Consider the following 22,952-nt stretch of genomic DNA (forward strand, 5'->3'; position numbering starts at 1 on the left):
CTGTTCCTGATGCTGTGATCAGGAAGCCAGGCAACTAGCACCTGGAGTCACTTTGGCGGTCCTGGGTTCAAAATGCAGGTCCAGTCCTTTCATTCAGGCAGCAGGGAAGCAGCACAGCAGTCCTTCTGAGTCTTCCACAGGTCCAGAGGTGTACTTTAGAGTAGGGTTGGGGGGTTCAATTGCTATACCTGATGCTTACTCTGAAGATTGAGAAGGTCCTGGAGTTTTCCACCCCAGAGGTGTTTGGAATTTCCTGCCTTCCCATCCTGTCCCTAGATTGTCTGGGGTCACAATAGAATAGTGCCAAACCCTATGTGAGTGTGCTCAGGCAGAGCCTTTATGATGTGCAAGTGTGGTACGTGACATCTCCCCCCTCAACACCTATGCTTCTTTGTCTCACTGTCAGGGAGCAATATAATAAAGCAAACTGCTAGCTACTCCTAGTCATGTGGCCCAGGCAACAGACTGAAGGCCCCAAATGGTTAGGATAAACACATTTAAACTTTCTAAAAGTATCATTTTCAGAATTGGGACTTAAAAATCTGATTTTATCTAATTCTTTTGACACCAAACTCAACTACCTACCTGCTCCAAATAATATAATAAGTTAACTGTAATATGTACAGTGCAGCAGATGAAAGCAACACATAAGCATTATGTTTCACTGAATAATAGAAAGTAGAACAATAGTCACCTCACACAATTTATGAGTAGCCTAGAGTGAATAAAATACACACAGCAGAGTACCTGCACCATTATGAAAGAGGTGAAATGTTTTCACGTGGGTGTAACATCTTGAAACAAAATGGAAAAACACGTTTGTAAGAGGAGATAGACTTCTTGCTTTCCAATTCCAAACCAATGAATCTTCAGAATGAAAGTGTTCTAAGATTATGTGCTGAAATATATTATTTATCTTTTCTGTTGAGCAAGTAATGTAATCCATGATTCTCTACACTCCTTACCTCAGCATTATATCCCTTTCTAGTTGCTTATCACTCACTCATATAGAAATATTTTGTTTCTCTTCTACCTTCCTTTTCTTTTACATTCTCATTTTAGTTTTACTTGTTGGTGTCACAGCATCCCCCTGGACCACCACAAATCTCTACCAATCTTGTTATTTTTTCACTCAGAGGATCATTTTTGCAAACGTCTTACCATATTTGCTCTACTTTGAGCACAGGATCGGTAACACAATGCTTTATTTCAACAGTCACTTATTGGGATGTTAGAAGGATCTGCCTGTTTTCTTCCTCTCTTCTCAGGACAGAATAATAAGTGAACCAGGCAGTTCAGATGACATGTTCTTCATACAACAATAAAGACCAATAGTAACTGACATTCAAGGCAAGGACAGAGCAGAGGAGCACACTTACCTTCATAAGCCAATGGTGATGCAAGACTTGCAAAGAGGAGCAGTAAAAGGGCTGTTGACAGACCCATCTTCAGAGACAGAGGGTTTGCTGAAAGTGCCTGCATTATCTGGAAGGTTGTGCCTCCTTTGAATGTTGAAATGAAATAACTTTAAGAGACAGCAGGCAAGACGGGAAGAAACCTAGAAATAATGCACAAAACATTAGCACTTGGATCAACCTGCAGTGATTCTTACTCACCTAATATAAAGTAAAGCTGAAAACGTTTCTGAAACTCATGCTATCTTTCGTTGCTTGACTACCTGAAAATGTACATGTGTTTTGTACAAGCATACTAAACCACCATATTTTGCTCAAACATTGTGACACAGAGTGTAGGGAATTCTTCCCGCTGATGTGAATGGCAGCGTGCATTTAAAAACGAGGTCTCATGTTGGTGTAAATATTGTTCTTGTACTAGGCTATCTTGCTTTCCACCTTCCATCCTCACAGAATCCCAGATCCATAGCAGCAGGAAAACAGATCCTGATCCGAAGTAAGGAATCTATCAGGCCCAAGACTGGAAACATCAAGTGACAGATCAAGCGTTCGAGAAACCAGACTATTGTTTCTGCCAGTTGTAAGTGATACACCAACCTGGACAAAAAGCTCTCCAACAGCTAGAGAAAAAAGTGTGGTATTGACACCTCATACTAAAGGATGCAACTGTACACATTTGAATTTTAATAGCAGTTTTGATATGATGATGCTTTGACTGAAACAACTGAACACTTGTGTAAAGGGCCCAAATTTCTGCAGATTCTGGAATTCACTCAAATGTATAAATCTGCTCCATGGGAGGAACAACTGTGTGCTGCATGCATGGTAATGGCAGGTCTCCTCAGGCCTTCGAAACAGTGTCTAAGAGGGAAGTAGTGAGAGGAAGATTGGCTGGTGTGTAGCAAGATCTTAACCAAGAAGGTGTCTGAAACAAATAGAAAAAATAATTTATGAGATTACTGAAACAAACCTGTGAATTTAGAATGTCTTGGATCCTTAAATGCATAAGGCCCAAATACATTTTTGACCAAGTGAACCATGTCAGAAAAGTTGGGTTTGTTACTGTATTGAGCAATTGAACTTGGCAAAACAGAGCACTGCAATTTGGTGGAGAGTCTGTGCTTGGAAAGAAAAATTAGGAAGACCAAACAGATTATGGAGAGCCCTACTGAAGCATGTGGTGACTATACAGTCTCAGTATGGTGTATGATGTTAAAGCATTCAATCCATAATACCTTTGGTAACTGAGCCCACCAAATGCTTTTCCACAAAGCCAAGAACTGTGGTGTGATGTCTTCCATCTTCTTGACAGCTCTATTTGACCATTTCTAATCAACAGACTCCTAAACAATTCGTATATCTTACTATTTCTTTACCTAGAATACAATTTAATATGTCTCCACATAAAGGTCTGGTTTTTACACTGTTCTGATCCCAAAGAAAAATTTCTGGTTTAACAATATTAGAGTGCCAAGCTCTAACCATTTTACAAAAATAATCTTCTCTCTCCTCTTGTTTTACTAAGAGCTTATCAATTGAGCCTGTAAAGTGAGTATCAGATAGTCCTGAGAATCTGGTGAAATATTAGATGTTTACCACGGAGTAGAGTGACTGGTTAAAAGCAGAACCTAGTAATCTATGGCAACGAGTTGGAGTCATACTGGGACTCTTGTCATGGTGCTAAGGTTCCATTCACAGAGCCATAGGGTTGATTTCTGATGTTGATGTCCCACACCTGGCAGGTTGGTTACCTCACACATCCCATAGGTTGCATTTCTGTAGTTTTAACGTGGCACAAGGGCATTTGAGTACTTTACATTATATGAGAACCATGGGGTAGTTAAGTGATTTGTCCAGAATCACAGAATGCTGACCCAAGACCAGGATTTAAACCTGGTTCTCCAGTTTCAAAGTTGACAGCCACATCTCCTCCCAAAACAACTTCGAGTCATTGCAAGGTGAAGAGACTTGTGTGTAGGGCGGATAAATATGCTGCGCCACTATTGACCCAGAAGTGCACTGTAACCTGGAAGCCCCCATTCTGCTGTGTCTAGCTTCCTATCTCCCCATTGCTCAGTTTTGTAAAGCTTCCTTTTCTTGCCTCTCAAAGTCTGGTGATTCAGAAATTCACATGAGAGCCACAGACTTACCATTTAATCCTTTCCCTCTATGCTCTTCGACTGAAATCCTAATGGAATGTGATGTAGTATTTTTCTTTTTTTATTTGTAGCAATTAGAGTACTTCTAAAAATGGCAACCAGTTACCTAGGGACAGAATTGCTGCATTTGCTCAATTTTGCTCAAATAAAAACCTGTAGTTTGGAATCGCTAGTGTAGTTTAAAAAATGACAAGATGGCATTTGGGACAAAAAAAACAATGTTGGACCTTGAGACTGTGAGATTTGTGTAGCTTCATATTCTCAACCAACAAAGAATATTCATTTGAATGATAGGATAGGGAAGGGAAGAGTGAAAAAGATGTGAAGGCAGATAGTTTATAATCAGTCATATTTTTTATTGTGGATGATTAAAAGTATAATATAATAATTACAGCTTCAAATTGCCAAAATGAATTAAAACATATCTGCCACAATCAACAGACATGAAAATCCAATCTGTTGAAACAAATCTGATAACTATAATTCCCAAATCTAGAAAGCATCTATATAACACTCAACATAGTGGTAGGATAATTTGTTTTATGACAGACTGAGATTAGCCCACCAGACGATTGATAATTTTATTTTCAAAAGGAGGCCATGTTAAATTGCATACCCACATTATTTCAACTGACTGTAAAAACTATAGCTTTTTAACCAATGTCTCAGTAAATTAGGCTATAAAGTGCACGTTTGCTGAAAAGTATTTCTAAATTTACGGGGCATATGATACTGCCAAGCACCACCGGGGAGAGTGCTAGGCCGTGACTATCCACCTCAGAAAGGTATTTAAACAGCAAATAACTGGAAATGATGGCTCTGTGCCTTCAGGAAAAAGAAGTGACCCAAGAATACACAACATCAAGCATATGTCCTGAGTGAAAATAACTTTTTGAATAACCATTTCTTTTAATTAAACACATACTCAGATGCCCTAAGACCTGGCTAAGGCTCTAATTTAGAACTCAGCAGACGGTTTACCGAAATCTAAATCCCATTCTATCCTACGAGATTTAGATTTAAGCGGACAGAAAATCAATCATCCACCGAGTTCTAAATCAGGCCCTAAATCATAGAATTAGACAGACAATAAATATACTTTCTTCATGTCTCTAAAATCCATTGCTATAGCCCTGGTTTGTATGCTGCTTTACCTTTAAAGCAATAAAATATGCCCGATTGTCTTTCTGGGGTTGTGCTTGTCAATGTCACGATCAGGGGGACTATTTGACTGGGTAGTTAAAATAGACATACACATTTTGGTACAGAATGTATTATTCAAGAATTGTTAAGATATTGTAAACCTGTTTATGCTAGTTTATGCTTGCTCCTGAAAAAGACACCTCTAATTTGTAATCACAAAGGATAAACCTCTTGTATGTCCTATGCCTCGCTTAAGTTCATATTTTTTTATTAAGCTTACTGAATGTGCAAATACTCCTGTACAAGGTGGCAGGTGCTTTAGTGTTGGCCATACAGAAATAGGAGTCCCCTCGCCAACCTCTATGCTAAATGACCACAACAGGACCAGAGAAGATTAGGAGTTCATACAGTGGGATGAATCTACTTTAAAGAGAGTTTTTAAGAGTTCACTGTCCTTGAGCAACAGTTCAACAAGTATAACTGTTCAACTAGTAGAGTAGAGTTGAGGAGTTTGCATTTGTCCCCGTTAGGGGAGATTAGAAATCACACTACAGAGATCTCTTGTCCCTGTTCTTCCAGTGAACTAACTCAGCCTCTCAATATGGGGCTAAAAAAAAGGCAAAAGCAAGCTCTCAGTAGCTAATAGGGTGCCTCATTGAACTGAACATTCATTATTGAAACACACAGCAATCAGCAGGGCACGAAGTACGAGTCATGGCAGAGTTAACTCAGCCTTCTACCCTTTGGTAAGTTGGGTATCATTAAAATGGTAATAGTAATACCTGTTATATAATGTGCTTAGAGACACAGGAAGTGTGGCATGAAGAGATATATATTAAAACAAATTATTAATATCATTATTAACGAACAATAGCTGAAAGTAGATTGTATACACTCAAAATCACATTCTGAAATCGCAGTTGCAGGTTATGAATTCTCGATCTAAGGGCAGAAGTTTGCTGGCTTCCAGACTGACGGGATTTGAAGAGTCAATGAGTCCACTCTAGACACAAAAGGTTATTGTTCTCCACATGGGGATAACAGTGCAACAAAAAGAATCAAAGACTTGAGTGTGGAACATTATCAGTAGAGCTGGGTCTCTGCAGGTCCCCTTAGAACGAGCCCAGAACTCAAGTGAGATGGTTCCCTTGTAACAGTGAATCTCTTGTCTTACTTGAATTGGTACAGATGTGGTATCAACCTAAACTGAAATTTAAAATTGTTTTGGAGATAAGCCTACTAGGTTTCTTTCTCTGATCTCATTTCCTCGTTGAGTGGACGGAAGGCCAGTTTCTGAGGAGGAAGAGAAAAATCCACTAGTGGATGTCAAAGTCATGTCAAGGCACTCCTACCTTGTCATGGAACTCTTAAAAAAACAACAAAGGCTTAGTGCCCAGTTTCATTTCAAGATCTACATCACTTCTTCAAATGAATAATGCAAGGCACAGCTTGTGCTAGTCTTGACCAAGGACAGAAATATAAAGCAAATCATTGAGAAGTCCACCCATGTCAGGTTTGGGCCCCCTTTACCCTAGTAGGGTAACATAAATCATTCAAACCCTCTTTAGATGTGTAACATGCTCTCATTTTGGGGTTAGGGCTGGTGAGACGTACCAAGCTAAGTGGACTGTGCTCATCACTCCCCTTGTGCCTTCTTCCCGTCCAGGGTAAGCATCTATTTTGCCACACCTGGAGCCCATCTTTCGCACCCTGCCGTGATGGCACATCTGCATTTCTAAGAGCTGGATGAGGATTGGGCAATGTCCTTTTTGCCAAATGATAAGACACAGAAGGCATTTGGGGTTGGTGGCATTTCGTGTTATGATACTCTTTTGCAAGTAAAAAAGTTATCAATGTCATCAAAAACGTATTTTCAACAAATTAATCTATTGTGGTTCTCTGGGATATTATATTAGATGTCTTAAATGATGCACCACAAGATGCATTGATATGCATTTCCTCCAAGTTGAGCAAGTCCAAGGAATTGAATTATTAAAGTTTAGAAATATTGACATCCCTGCATTATATTTGTAAGAAAACAGTTTTGCCCAAAATGTTTGCTTTTTTTGTTGTGGATACTATGAATTTAATTGGGGCATTGCTTTCTATTATATATACTCTAGAGAAAAGGGTAAGCTCTTAGTAATGATTCCATAATATGTTCTGTCGAACTAATTTAAAACACTCAAACTATTTATTTTCTAGAAGTCATCCAGGTTTCTAAGTGACCAAAAGACATGGACAGTATTGCAAACAATTTTTAATGGTCATGCTCTTGGTGACACGTTAAGTTTGAGATTTTACCACTGTATTACTAAAGCAGGTTTCTGGAGGTGGTAATGTGGGAAAATAATGTTTGTCCACATTTTTGTTTAGTATTTTGTTGCAGTAGTGATGTGTTCTGTTCTTCTTGCGCTGCTGTATTTTGTGGTGTATTATTGTAATATGATTTGTTGTTTTACAAGGCGGTTGCTGCATTGTGTTATGTTCTGACTAGTTTGGTGTTTTGTGCCCTGTTATGTTTTAATTGTGCTGTTACGTTGATTCATGTATATTAATCTTTTGTAGTATGTTGTTTAGATTAGATATATCAACAAATACTGCTACATTACCAGCCAAAAGCATCACTTGCCTTTAAAGTTCTTATCAGGGCCGGTTTTAGTGCGGTGGTACCCTGTGCAACAGCCTTTTTTTGGCACCCCTCCACCCTATGACCGCCTCCTCAGATTCCCTCACTTATACCTGCAAATGTGCCCCTCATCTCTCCATAGCCCCCCTTTCACATACATTCATTTGCTTTAAAGGCTGGCTTTACTAATCCACTCAACTATCCTCTTAAAATATAATTCTGTTCTTTGCAGCAGGTACATTAACCCTCCACGCTACTTGATGGTGAATCAAAGCTGCTGCTAGACAACCCTCCGATCTCTCTCTATCAAAAACATTAATCACAAGAGGGTTCTTTACATTTTAATTGCTTCCTGAAGGCTGGACGCACAAGAAACTTTCCAGCAGGCGTTTTTAAATCGCAAGTTTCGGAAGTTATTGCTAAACACAGCGCCCCACTGAGGTCAGTACCCGGTGCGGCCGCACCGCCCTAAAGCCAGCCCTGGTTCTTATGACAAGCAACCATTAACCATTATTTAAGGTGATGAAATAGTGCTGACTCAACAGCTATTTGACTATTAAGACACTATTCAACCCTAAACTGTGGAAAGGTTGGTTTTCTAAAATTAGAACCTGCAGTACTCATGTTATCTGATATGACTCATGTTCTTTGAACTGAAGCACTACATTTTGAGGGAAGGGGCAGAGACTGATATGAGGGGTTTATAAATATTTTCTAGAAAACATTTGAAGGTAATCTCGCTGGGCACTTGCCAGTCTATTTAATCTATTTCATTCTTTCCAAGAATGTTGCAAAATCATTGAGTTTGTGATGAAGTCAAATATTTGCTGGATCACAAACAAGCCAAAGATACACATTAAAACAGTGTTTCCCGAACTGTGGGTCAGATTTTTGGTGTTTCATGATTGCCAAGCAATACATTAAGATTGTTAGAAATGGGGTCTTTGGTTGGCAGTCAGGTTACCCCCTGTCCAAGCAAGGAACCTCTAGTCAGTGTAAAGGAGAATCACCCTCAGCTAACCCCCGCTCACCCCCTTGGTAGCTTGGCATGAGCAGGCAGGCTTAACTTCAGAGTCTATGTGTAAAGTATTTGTACCAACACACAGAGTAACCCAGTGAAAACACTACAAAATGGCACAACACAGGTTTAGAAAAATAATAAATACTTAACAAGACCAAAATGACAAAAATCCAACATACACAAGTCAAGTTAGGATTTAAAAAGCAAAAAGAGTCTTAAATCCTTGAGAAAACATTAAAAACACTGTTAGCGTTGGAAAGTACCTGGGTAGCGTTAAAATAACACCCACGAGTGTCGGAAAAGGCTAGCGAAGCATCAATTTCTCACCTGCAAGCGAGTCAGTGCGTTATTCTACTCCTCCGGTCGGGTCTGCATGCGTCGTTTTTCCTCTCCGCAGGAGAGCGATGCGTCGATCCGGGCAAGCACTCGGGTCCGGGCAGGCTTTGCGTCATTTTTCCGTGCCGAGTGAGGTTTCCTGCTGCATGGTATCAACAAAACCGTGCTATGTGGGTTGCGACATTATCAGCCTCTGTCAGCGGGTGTTGCGTGTCGTTTCTCCAGTTGCGTGCGTCGATCTTCCACCCGCGATGCAGGTGGAGCGTCGATTTCTGCCGTGAAGCTGGTGGCGCGTATTTTTTCAGCCGTCTCTTCTAGAGTTCGTCGGAACAGAGGTCTGTGCGTGGATTTTCAGTCTTGGTCTGCCAGCTTCACCTTCTAAGGCCCCAGGAACTGGATAGGGCACCACTTGGCAGGGCAGGAGTCTAAGCAGAGAGTCCAGGTGCTGGCAGGAGAAGTCTTTGATGGCCCTGAGACTTCAACAACAGCAGGCAAGCTCAGGACAAGCCCTTGGAGATTTCTTCATAAGTAGGAATGCACAACAAAGTCCAGTCTTTGTCCCCTTGCACAGGCAGAAGCAGCAACTGCAAGATAGCTCCACAAAGCACAGTCACACGCAGGGCAACACTTCTCCTCAGCTCTTCAACTCTTTGCAGAGGTGCTGCAAATGATCCTCCCATGTGGAACTGAAGACAGTAATGTCATCCAGGTAGGCGGCACTGAACTCATCCAACCCAGCCAACAACTGGTTGACCAACCTCTGAAAGGTGGCAGGGGCATTTTTCATCCAAAATGGCATCAGCTCCGACTGAAAGTGCCTATTTGGGGTAGAAAATGCAGACCTTTCCTTGGCCCCCTCAGTCAAGGCAATCTGCCAGTACCTCAGAAATTAAATGAAACGTGCTGAGGTATCTGGCAGCTCCCAACCGATCTATGAGCTCATCACCTCGGGGGATGGGGTGCGTGTCAGTTTTATTAACTCCATTGAGACCCCGGTAGCCCACGCAGAACCGGAGTTCTAGGGTGGCACCAGGAGCAGCAGCCTTTGGGACCAAAACCACAGAGCTGGCCAAGGACTGCTGGAATGCTCAATAACCCCTAGGGTTAACATCTTGGATACCTCATCCTTGATGCTAGCCCTGACCTTGTCAGTCACCCTGTAAACCTTTTGTTTAATGGGGGTACTGTCCCCAATGTCCACATCATGTTTGCACAAGTGTGTGACCCCCTGGGATCAAGGAGAACAGTGAGGCGAGCTGTCCCAACACTTAGTGACAGTCCCTCTGCTGCTCTGCAGTCAGGGAGGGGGAGAGGTTCACTCCGTCCACAGACCCATCTTTCTCTCCTGCAGACAGGTCAGGAAGAGGCTCACTTTCCTCCTCTACCCCGTCATCTGTCGCTAGGAGTATGGACAACTCTGTTAGCTCAAAGTGTGGCTGGAGCCGGTTAACATGCAGGACCCTTAAAGGGTTCCTGGGAGTCTGCAAGTCCACCAGGTTGGTGACTTCACTCTTGCCCTCCACCACCTAAAATGGCCCAGTCCACTTGTCCTGGAGCGCTCTAGGCTCCACTGGTGCCATCACCCACACTTTCTGACCAGGTTGAAACTCGACCAGAGTGGCATTCTGGTCATACCAGCGTTTCATATCCTCCTGGCTTGCTTCTAGGTTCTCCTGCACGAGACTCCTGAAGCGGGCAGTCTGGTTTCTTAGAGTCAGCGTGTAACTGAATGCATCCTGGGGGGGTTTACTAGGAGCTTTTTCCAAAGCCTCCTTTACCAGACTCAAAGGTCCCCTCATAGAGTGGCCATAGATCAGCTTAAAAGGACTAAAGCCAAGTCCCTTTTGAGGCACCTCCCAGTAAGCGAACAGAAGGCATGGCAAGAGGACGTCCCACTTTCGCCTCAAGGGCTCTGACAGGCCCATGATCATGCTTTTCAAGGTGCGATTGAATCTCTCAACCAGACCATTGCTTTGGGGGTGGTAAGGTGTGGTGAACTTGTAGGTTACCCCACACACTTTCCACAGACCCTTCACATATGCTGATATGAAGTTGGTACCCCTATCGGACACCCCTTCCTTGGGGAACACCTTGCAGGTAAAAACTCCCATTAAGGCACGGCCCCTCACAGGGGCAGTGATTGATCCTAAAGGAATGGCTTCTGGATACCGGGTGGCATGGTCCGCCAAGACCAGGATAAACCTTTTGCCCATAGCTGTCTTGGGATCCAGAGTCCCCACCATAGCAATACCAACCCTTTCAAAGGGGGTACTAACAACAGGAAACGGTTGGAGCGGAGCTTTACATTTCCACCCACTCTTGCCACTTGCCTGACAAATTGTCCAAGACCTACAAAGAGCATCAAAGTGCCTGCGCATTTGTGGCCAATAGAAGTGGGTGACAAGTCGCTCAAAGGTCTTGTCCTGCCCCAAATGACAAGCTAAAGGCCCATCATGAGCCAGACCCAGTAGGAAAGCTCTGAAGCACTGGGTACCACCAGCACATTGGCTGACCCAGGATCAGGAATCGTAGGTTCACTATATAGGAGGCCATTCTCCCAGCAAATCAAATGTGATTCAGGCTCCTTGCCAGATGCCTGGTCGCAGCCTGCTCCCGCAAACCCTCCAGATTAGGGCATGGCTTCTGTGTCTCACAGAATGCTTCCCTGGTGGGCTCTCCTTCTTGCTGCCACTTTGACAACTCAGGGACCTAACCCAGTTCGGCCACCTGTTCCCCTGTAGGCTCCAGGGCCTCCCCCTCAGGTTCAGCCTCCTCCTGGACTGTGGGAACTTCTGGGGCCGGTTTCCCACACCCCTTGCCCTTCCTCCTTCTGGCACACACCTGGGCCACTCTTTCAGGCTCCAGGGTCACCTGATCACCCAGACGGGCTGCCATAGACCTGGTGGATACGCATACCCACCCAGGTAGACCCAACATCTCCAAGTGTGACCTGTATTCCACCTCCTTCCAAGGGGAATTCTCCAGGTCGTTGCCAAGCAAACAATCTACAGGCATGGTTGGACTCACAGCTACCTTCAAGGAACCTGAGACCCCCCCATTCAAAGGGAACCTGGGCCACTCTACACAGGTGCTTTGAGTTGTCTACCGCAACTACTTGGCAAAGTACCTGGGGATCTATCTGCTCTTCAGACACCAGCTGACTCCTCACTGTAGTCACACTGGCTCCTGTGTCTCTCTGAGCCTCCACCCTCTGTCCATTGATGGTCACCCACTGCCTGTACTTCTTAGTGTTCTCAGGCACTAGGGTTCTCTAGACCATCTCACTGTCCCCTAGTGAGACAAGAGTCATCTCAGCTAGCTCCCACCCACCTGGAACCAACTCCTCCCCAAGCGCTACACTATTTAAACCCTGGGACTGCACACCAGTGGGTGCCGGTGTACTCTTGGGGGAAACACCCGGAAGAACGAGTCCGGAACCACGAAGTTGTGAAAAACAAAAGTGAAACAACGCTTTCGTTTTCCACGGCTTCCTGGTTTTGGTACCTTAACCAAGCATGTCTGAACAACGTACATGCGTGGTTAAGGTACAGATGAAGGGAGTCGGAGTGGACGTGGTGAAGGAGGAGGTAAGTTGGGTTCGGACTGGGGCTGTTTTTTGGATGGGGGTGGGGGGTTAGGGGGCTCGGGGTGATTAGGGTTAAGGGGGGGCAAGGTTTAGGTTTAAGGGGTGGGTTGGGGTGTTTATGTTTTAGAGGTGGGGTGGGGACTAGGGTTATTTTTAGTTTTTGGGGTGGGGTGGGGGCTGCGAGTGATTAGGGTTTAGGGGAAGGGGTCAGGGTTTGGGGGCGTCAGGGTTTAGGTTTAAGGGGTGGGTTGTGGGTTGGGGTGTTTGGGTTTTAGGGGCGGGGTGGGGACTCGGGGTATTTTTAGTTTGTGGGGTGGGGGGCTGGGGGTGATTTGGGTTTGGGGGGGTCAGGGTTTAGGTTTAAGGGGTGGGGGCAGGGGTGGTTTAGGTTTTAGGGAAGGGGGTTGGGGTTCTGGTAATTTTGGGGGTGGCGGTTGGGGTTGTTGTGGGGATGGGGGGTCGTGGTAATTTTTGGGGTTGGCGGGCTAGCGGGGAAGCATGCTGGATCGTGCATGCTGATTGCTAATGCCTTTACCAGGAATGCGTTTACAACGGTAAAATCGTTGTAAGCGCATTTGTGGTAAAGGCATTAGTGGTTAGGATGAGGTCCTTGTTCCGACCACCTTGTTGAGCCACGGGTGCGCACCCGTGGTTCCGACATATAACCTACTCTTGGGGCATTTGGGGTCCCCCCTCACATGACCCACTTGGTCACATGCATAGCACTTACGTGGGGGACCCCCTGCCACAAGTTTCCCTTTGGAGAACCATGGCTTCTTTTCACTGGGGGGGCTGGGAATCCTTACCCTGGGAATCAGATTGGGACCCTTTGGAGAACTCCCCCTGTTTACCCTTATTCCCCCCCTATCTTCTGAGAGGGACCCTGTCCACCCTTCGTGTGGTCCCCCCATACCTCTTGTGGAGCCTAGTGCTCTCCCAGCGGTCCACTTCCTGCGCAAGCTTCCTGGCGGTCAGTCAGCTTGCTGTCAATCAGGTGCTGGCTCAGCTCTGGAAAACATAAATTGTACGAGTGCTCCCAATCAGATTGTAAAGCCCCTCATACGTTGTCACCTTACTACCCTTCACCCAACCATCCACTGACCTGCAGAATGAATCAACACATTCCAACCATGTTTGGGATTCCTTCTTCTTATAGGACCTAAACTTGTCCTTATACTGATCAGGGGTGAGACCATACCTAGTGATCAGGGCATCCTTCATGAAAGGGTAAGTGAGTCCCTGGGGATCCCCTAAGGATGTCAGAGTATTCCTTCCCTCTACCTCAAAGTGCTCCCCCACCTCCTTACCCCCCTCCCAATGAGCTTCAGGGACCAGATTCATATGGAGAGCAGACTCATGCCCCTTAAACCACAACAATATGTCATCCACCCTTTTGTAATCCTTCACACTTAGAAATGTGCACCCTCCTCTCAGGCTGCACTGTGATGTTGCTGACACCATCCCTGCTAGACTGGCTCCTCTGATCCAGCTCCCTCAAGCTGAGCTTGTGAGCCAACAATAAGCTTTTCTCCTCTATGGCCATCCTCATTTTCTCCAACTCCAACTGGTGAGCCCTCTCTGCCTGTCTGTCCTGCAACTCTTCAGGAGTCAGACCTTTAGATGAGACACTGCTACCTGCCCTGGAGATCCTCCACCCAGACAGAACAGCCCCCCCCTCAACAATACCATTGTGAAAACTCTGCACCTCCTCCTCACCTTCTATGTACCCCTCAACTTCCTTGGCTGCCACCCAGGCCCTCAGTGCCTTTTGCAGCACCTCCTTCCTGGTGGAGCTCTTAATGGGCTACTTCAAAGGAAAGTCTCTCTTGTTGGTGAGATCCTGCCTTGCCCAGGCCAGGCCCCAGACACACAGCAGGGGGTTGGAGACTGCACTGTGTGAGAGCAGGCATTGCCCTTTAAGGTGTAAGTGAAGGCTCCTTCTCTCCCTCCTAGCACAGATGGCTCATCAGGATATGCAGGCTACACCCAAGCTCCCTTTGTGTCACTGTCTAGAGAGAGGTGCAAACAGCCCAACTATCAAACAAACCCTGACAGTGAATTCACAAACAGACAGAGTCACAGAATGGTTTAAGCAAGAAAATGCCCACTTTCTAAAAGTGGCATTTTCAAACAAACAATCTCAAAACAAACTTTACTAAAATATGTATTTTTAAATTGTGAGCTCAGAGACCCCAAACTCCACGTCTATCTGCTCCCAAAGGGAATCTACGCTTTAATCATTTTTAAAGGCAGCCCCCATGTTAACCAATAAGAGAGATAAGCCTTGCAACAGTGAACAAATTTGGCAGTATTTCACTGTCAGGATATATAAACCACATTAATATATGTCCTACCTTAAACATTCACTGCACCCTGCCCATGGGGCTACCTAGGGCCTACCTTAGGGGTGTCTTACATGTAAGAAAAGGGAAGGTTTAGGCCTGGCAAGTGGGAATTGGCAGGTTAAATCTGCACAGACAGACACTGCAGTGGCAGGTCTGAGCCATGTTTACAGAGCTACTAATGTGGGTGGCACAACCAGTGCTGCAGGCCCACTAGTAAAATTTGATTTACAGGCCCTGGGCACCTCTCGTGCACTGTACTAGGGACCTACCAGTAAATCAGATATGCCAATCATGGAAATCCAATTACACCTACATTTTACATAGGAGCACTACCACTTTAGCACTGGATAGCATGGTAAAGTGCCCAGAGAAACAAAAACAGCAAAAACAGAGTCCAGCACACATCAACAGCCTGGGAAACAAAGGCAAAAAGTTAGGGGAGACCACGCCAAGGATGCCAAGTCTAACAAAGATGCTGTTAAATCTTTACTTATCTTGTCACATTTGCTGCACTTCAGTGACAGTGGTTAAATGCTATGCTATGTCTTCTGACAAATGACTGCTTATGTTTTTATTTTTTTACATGGGGATTGATGTTTACCAACTCCTCTCACTTCTTAGTAATAGAAAGAAAAGTAAAGTGAATTATAGGACTTTCTTGCAGGGGTACAGAGAGTATTAGAAGAAAAGCTGTAGGATGTATTTTTTTGTAACACACAAGAAAATGCAAAAACCTGTAAATAAATTGTACACATTCAGCAGTTCGGAAAGCAAAAATGAAGCAATTTTATTTACAATTTTGAAGCGTGATGGAAACAAAGATTTGAATAGGATAAAAACAAATCAAGACACTTTTACAAGGTCATGGGCAAATGATAAAAATTAATTGAAGCCTGATTTCCACATATCATAATTTTCGTATACAGTATTGTTTTATCATAAAACTTGTATGTGTGCGCAAATTTACTGTCCATTTTAATGGAAAATAAATCGCTGTAAATATCAGTGTGCAACCACTCAAAGCTTTATTTACATTAAAAAATCACCTCTTGTCCATTAGGGCTGTGGCTCTTAAATATTTGGGAACCACTGCTCTGTACTACGATCCGAAGATTTAATCAGACAAAGACTTTTTGCCTAAATTCACTTATTCAGGCCGGTGGTGACGATCTCTCATAATTTTTCATTTGCAGAACATATACATTATAATCTGCAAATCATATTCACATATATCAAGAGTGATTTTAATGTTAAGGCTGACCATAGCTTTTATGTGTTTATGATAGGTTAGCCATAGTTAATGCGGTTTATATGACTCGCGCTAACATGAAAATTAATTTTTGGCTGTTGTGCTCTTTCTCTCTTTCTCTCATGTCAAACGTGAAGCTGCAGTAGTTTGAGCTAGTTAGACTGGTACAATGTTTTGGTTTCTCTGAGAACTGCTTATCCAAATGCATTCCATAAAGAGTGACTATTGAATGTTCACACATATGCCTGGGACAACCTGACTAGGACAACCTGAAAGTATTATCCTGCCACAAGTTATCGTTTGAAGGTTTTGCAGCTGAAAACTTCCGTTGTGCGATTGCCTCAGAAGAAGACTGCAAATGTTTTATCTTAAAATGTGTAATTCTGATAATTTGCATCTCCTTGACAACCATGGGTAGTGTTGCATCTTGTTGAATGTTGTATGTTTTAATTATGCATTACTGAGCTAGTTAGATTCAGATTATGCTTTGAACTCTCCTGAGACTAGATGTCTTATTTGCTCCTGCTCGAAGAGTTAGACTCCTAAACAAATCCATTTTCACTTACTTAACTGAATCTTCAGTTGATTCTGTCTTTTAGAGTCTTTACTTATTGACACCTTCTGCTTGAAGTCTCTCACAAATTTTCCGGATTTCCCTTACCATAGTATATTGGGGAATTTTCCCTTCATGGGAAACCAAATTTGCTTTGTTTGACTCTATGACATCTCTTCGATTTTTGCTTTGTATTTGCTATATTTGAATCACTTTGAATTATACTGATCAACACATTTAAATGATGATCATCAACGTATGACTAATTGAATGATTTGGGTTTGTAACTTTACTCATTTGTTAATCAACCTTCATGGTTTGTAAAACTACTACTCTCCGTCATCCTTGTGGGACCAAATGTGCTTCACTGTTATTAATGTATTGTTTTTTTTTCAATCAGCCCAGAATTTAAAGGTCTATCCACTTGAGTGCAGCTTGTACATAGAGTCTGTATGGTGCAAACTCCAACCCCACTGCAATAATCTTATAGCAGAAGATGGTTCCCGCTGAGGCTTAGGGAATTAGAATTTACCCCAGAGTCAGTTAGAATATACATCCCCAAGATTCCATGGTCCAGTTTGGAGATTTGGCAGTGTTCCAGCGTTCCTGAAGTGGTTGCAGTGTCCTAGCAGTGTAAGCATAAGTAGGATGATGCAGACTTGTCATAGTCCTAAATCCTGGTATAAATAGTGATTTATATTAATTTGTGACTTGTCTGTTAAGGTTTGTAGTGTTGGATCGTGAGGCACCATTGGCTGCACTTTAGAAAGGAGTTTATTAAACGTCTTTTGTGAAACTGTTTGGATCAGTGTTTAGATGATCTTTTGCACACAGGAGTAAACCTCATTAGTCAGGGTGATTTCCCCCTGGTCAAGAATTCACTTCACATGTGTGATAGCATCAGTAGGATATTATTCCCAGTCTTCTCCAAGAGTGATTTTGAATTTTATGTACTTGAACAGACAAGAGTTATTGTTATGTTTTTGGATTGCGAAACTGAACCCTGTTGCGTGAGATCTGCTGCATGGTGCTGCCAGTTAAGTCATAGGATGCCACGTTGTTATTGGTCGGTTGGGGTGTGCGATGTGCGGGTGTTGGTCATTACGTCAGAGTGTGCTGTGAGTGGTCTGTAGAGTGGTGTTGTGATGAGATTGGGTGCTAGTGTCTTTGCATATTGCATTGTGATTTGCTGAGAAATGCTGGTTATTCCACTTGAAGTTTATTTAATTTTTGAAGTGCTGTTCGCAGAGTAAAGGTGACATTGTTCAAGAAGCTGAGAGCTTTGTTTAGCAATGATGTGAGACTATCTATCTGTGAGTGTGAGGACTCTCCAGAGGGCACACCCACACATTATGTGACAACCAAGGTTGTTCTACACACATGTAGCTGGGTCAAGCAATGGAATTAGATTTATGCAAATCAAGAGTACCTGCAGTATCCCCTACATGGTACCTTTTATGTGAGAATACTTGAGAATTTGAGGCTCACAGACCAGACCAATATGAAGCTTGGAATGAATGAGAGTGAGTTGTACATGCAAAACAGAAGGACAAATATAAGACCCCAATATAGAATAATGTTGTTTTTGGATGGAAGCAAGATTAGATGCTGAACAGCAATAGTGGAGGGAGAATGTAACTGGGGGTATAAGGATGTACCCTGCATTAACAAGAGGCAGAGCTGAGAGAAACTTACTGGGTGACTTACATGTAGTAAAAGGGAAGGTTTGTGCACTTGCCAGGTCGAACTGGCAGTTTAAAACCACATACACAGACACTGCAGTGGTAGGCCTGAGACATGTTTACAGGGCCACTTATGTGGGTGGCACAATCAGTGATGCAAGCCCAATAGAAGCATTTTATTTACAGGCCCTGGGCACACCTAGTGCACTTTACTAGGGACTTACTAATAAGTCAAATATGGCAATCATGGAAAAAACAATCACCAATCCAGTTTAGACAGAGAGAGCTTGCACTTTAGCACTGGTCAGCAGTGGTAAAGTGCCCAGAGTCCTAAAGCCAGCAGAAACAAAATTCAGCACAGGATTAAAAAAACAGGAGGCCAGAAGCCAAAATGACAGGGAAAACCACGCCAAGAGCTGACAGGTCTAAAAAGCATCTTGGTCCCCAACCAGCCAAAAATATGTACAAACCATGATCAGCCAGAAATGTGCAGATGGTCAGTCATGTAAGTCATGGATGCAGAATATGAATGCCTTTGTGAAACTGATCCAGGTGCTGAAGAACAGCATGTGTATATATATTCTGCATTCTCCCAAAATAAACTCTTCAGTCATTCAGTTGCATCAGACAATCTGTATGATTGAAACTCGTGGGGTGATCACCAGGTGACTCCATGCTCCTCATCTCATCACTTTGGTCAACCAGGTATATTTCCCTGTGCTGGAGAATCGTGTAGAGGTTGTGCAACATTACAACAACAGTAACTGGGGAACACTACTTCCACACCTAGCATTACCAATACTGGGGTGTTGATAATTCTGGAATGCAGAATTACTGAGGAACACACTTTATCCCTCATAGGACCTCTATGGTATCAGAAATAACGTGCGCAAATCTGCATTAATGCACAGATTTTTGCAGCGTATTCCATAATTCTGGAACTTTCTTGTGGTAATTTATTCCAGGTTTAGTCTGGAAGATTTATTTCCTATCAGTAATGTATACGTCATAATACAGATTTAAGCAGAAACTCCCATTTCCACCAAAATTAGTATTAAGCCTACTTATAATGTGAGGGTACAGGTTTTGGTTGACGTTCAGCAACAGAATTATTGATACACTATTTTAGACAGTGTGGTGTCTCAGTGAACCAGTCCTTTCTTTAATTATAGGTGATTACCACCCCCATGACAATGGTATGACAAGACTAGTATTTGGGGGATCAGTCCTGCAAGACAGATCATTTATCTGCACCCTGGTGGTGGAATTGCCACCTGTCTCTACTTGTTCTAATCTGTGAAGTCTGTTGTGACTGTAACCTTTTAATTCACTCAGAGAGAGAGAGTAGTGACTGGATACATGATCAGTGGCATATCCAAATATGGCAACCCCTCCGCAAGTATCTAGCTGTTTGGTTGATGGGTGCTTCACATTTTTTGTCGTAGTCAGAAGTCCATTGTCTTCGATTCCCTTCATGTGCCTCTACAATGTTCTCACTCCCCTCCTGTGCCTGATGCAGCCACAGTATTGTGCAAGTGTCTCGTTTAGATTGACATCCCGTTTGGTGGAACAGGGAGCTCCACTTTCCTTGGATTATATCTGTTGCATCACTTGAACTGGTAGCCTGAAAGATAGATCACCTAATACCTGATCAAAGGACTGCAGCCAAGGGCAAAGCCACTGCAACACAATGAGAAGATGAGTTGCCTGCCCATCCCCTATGTCCTGTGCCCCGTTGTGTTAAAAAAGAAAGAGGTGAATAACAGTCCAAAATTTGTTGATGATTGGATGCAATACACAATGCCATGGGCCATATTGGAGGCCTCATGCCCCCGATGGAAATCAGTGAAGGTGCACCTCTGAATAGCTGGATTCCATTAAAATGTAGCACACATAAAGGAAAGATGCACCTTCTGATGGTTGATTCCCTCCAGATGTTTGGGGACAGCTTTGATTTTGAGTGGATAGTTGTGCTGAGCACAACTGTCAATGTTTCAGTATATCAGCTGACCCAGATCAGCGTTCAACTGAAAACTCTCAACAACACCTGTCCAGAGAAAGAGTTAATAAAGGCAGAAAACACAGCTGTTTCCTTTCGAGGAGTACAAAATATAATTTATGGCTGAGGAAAATAGAAGATGTTGCTGCTGTGACTTGAAAAAAGATTGTAGTAGTCTGACTGACATGCAGAGAAACTGTAGTAATTCAAGTGAAAGCTTCAATCTAGGTTCAACTATGCCGCGCCCTACAGTGGGAATGTTTGAGTTGCAAGGTGAGTTGAGGAAGGAGACTGCAACCGCTGTCCTGCCCAGCCGATAATTTTTTACCTCAAAGCAGAGCTCTCCACCACATCCACACCAGAATAACTCTATTCTCCAACTTAGAGGAGGGAATAGTCAAGGATCCACTGAGGTGGATTCCTGCTGAAGATGTGGCTCACCCACATCTCTTCTCCTCTGCCTGTGTCTGTGTTTCTCTCTCCCCTTGCCCGTTGTGACCTAGATTGTGACAAACCTTAACAGTTCCCATGAGGTCTTTGATCATGTTTGGATCCAACTGTTGACATAAAACTGCTACACTTTGGCTTTACATTTACTGATCCCGTCACCCTTTGCATGCGCTGTTACTGGCATTTCACCTGAACTGCCATGGCTACGAGACTCAAAGGAGCACCTACTTTGTGCCTGATCCATAAACCAATGCTGTTAACCCCTGTGAGAGTTCCGGGAATCTTGAAAGTCTCTTGATAGTAACTACTGCTGCACCAGCTCAGTGTATATTGAAGGCCAAAAATGTTTCCTGTATTAAACAATTGCAAAAAAATACGTTTTAAAAGTGCTTTGAATAAATTACGAATTAAAGCAAGAAAGTAATAAAACAATTTGAATCAAGCAATAAGTATGTATACTACAAGTTGTAGAAATAATGTGCTTGCTTAATCAATAGAAAACCATAAATAGGAAGTTAGGGGAAAAAACGGTGCGTCACTTTTTGTGCTGCACCAGCGGCGCATGCCGCGCACCAGTATCTACATGGCCACGCAAAGCCACTTTGACTTTACATGGCCTTGAAGATATGGAGTAAGGCAACACAGAGCAAATGGCTACGTTGCCTCACTTTGCGCCAGGGAGGTATTTTCATGGGTGTTAGGTGGGTATTCCCATGCAACACCCATGGATTTTGATGCATTCCCTATTTACAAGGTTTAGTAAACCTGGGAATTCATCTAAAGCCTACACCTCCCTAGGGGTGCCGTCAGAGTGGCGCAACAGGGAGAAATAGCATTATTTCTGCCCATTGTTTTCCTCTTTCTTTGTGTGCTGCATTCCGCAGCACACATAGAAGGAGGAAATCGCCTCCCTTGATTGTTTTTGTGCAGGAAGTTGACCTTCCTGCACAAAAACAATCATCCCCGCAACGCAGGCACCCTTGCCCCATGGCACAAGGGTGGCTGCGTTGGCACAAGACAGCAATTTGTGAGCCAGTGCAGGGGGAAGAGGACAGAAATGCACCTTATCTTGTAGATATGGCACATTCTGCCATGCGCCATGGGCCTTGAATGGCCCTCAGTGAGAAAACATTTATAAAGTGTACAAAAAGTTCCAAATGGGCCACAAAATACAATATCTAAGTAAAATCTGTAAAAGCCACTATACAAATGATTCTAAAATTGTGAAGAGATGACTTATAAGACACAGGTCGAGGAAAGGACCAGAGGAGAAATGAATTGTATGATTCAAAAATATGAAAATTACGATTATACTATTCAGGCACTTACATCAGAGGGCAAGTGGTCCTCTGTGCTGGAAAAAGGAAATTATAAAAACGCAGTTGGGGACAGGTGATGCTCACAGATGGAAGTGACAAACTGTGCAGTGACCAAAACAAGCATGGGGTTCTCTAGGTAAGCTCTGAGTGTCTGGGAGAAAAAATAAATTAAAGAACACACAAACCTACCCTCTCTGCGGGGTGAATTTATATTATTTTAAAGAAAGTACCCTCAAGGGAGAGGAGAGTAATTCCTAAATAAATTGAGAGCTACCCATTAAACAAAATTATTACCATTTCCCTAGTCCGGTATCCAAGTTAATGAGAATTGTTGTCCAAAAACAATCGTCACTTAGCATGTAGTTTCTAAAATTCCTTTGAAACATCATTAAATCTATTCTTGTGGCGTATAAACAAATTCAGGTGATAACAAAAACACAATATTCAACATTGATAGAAACCATTTGAGGATAACATACAATACACATATATAAATACAAAAATCTGAATCAACTATTGTTATAAAATCAATCAATCATCAATCAATCAGTCACTTGTAAAGCGCGCTACTCACCCGGAGGGTCTCAAGGCGCTGGGGGAGGGGGGGACCGCTACTAAAAATCAATAGCTGATTTCTATACAGTTCTTTTCTAAACAATTAGTAGTGGCCAGTGAAAATGCTTCTGGTGGTTTGGTAAAAGTGAAGCCTGATTGAAATTTCGAAAGGACTCGTTTTGCATTAGTCCTTAATTCTCAGTCACCCCTTGGCTACATTCCTTAGTTCGCCGCCATACAAATAGTGGGCTTCAAGATATTGCCGACGCATTTTGGCCTCCTGAATTTTTGTATAAGGGCTTCATCAGGACAAAGCAAGGACCTATGGCTTGAATGAGAACATTTTCAGTCACTGTCTGCAGGAGACAGTATACAAGGGGGGGGGGAGGGGAACAAACATTCAATACAGCAACTGATGGGGAAATAAACACTTGAAAGGTAACAAAAATAACAAAAGTTCATAGTAAATAGAAGAATTAGAAAAAACTCAAATGTATGACTTCACCAAATA

General features: G+C 43.2%; 1 protein-coding gene across 2 annotated transcripts in view; it reads right to left on the reverse strand.

Annotated features, from left to right (window-relative positions):
* The window catches only part of SRPX2 (sushi repeat containing protein X-linked 2), a 411,391-nt gene that overhangs the window by 368,965 nt on the left and 19,474 nt on the right, over positions 1-22,952 (reverse strand). For both annotated transcript variants that reach the window (XM_069212794.1, XM_069212786.1), the window contains exon 2: positions 1,380-1,558. In XM_069212794.1, coding sequence (XP_069068895.1) covers positions 1,380-1,482 — 103 coding nt within the window. In that variant the 5' untranslated portion in view covers positions 1,483-1,558. The remainder of the gene's footprint in view (positions 1-1,379; positions 1,559-22,952) is intronic.

Source organism: Pleurodeles waltl, chromosome 2_1, assembly GCF_031143425.1.
Source record: "Pleurodeles waltl isolate 20211129_DDA chromosome 2_1, aPleWal1.hap1.20221129, whole genome shotgun sequence".
NCBI classification, from domain to species: Eukaryota; Metazoa; Chordata; class Amphibia; order Caudata; family Salamandridae; genus Pleurodeles; species Pleurodeles waltl.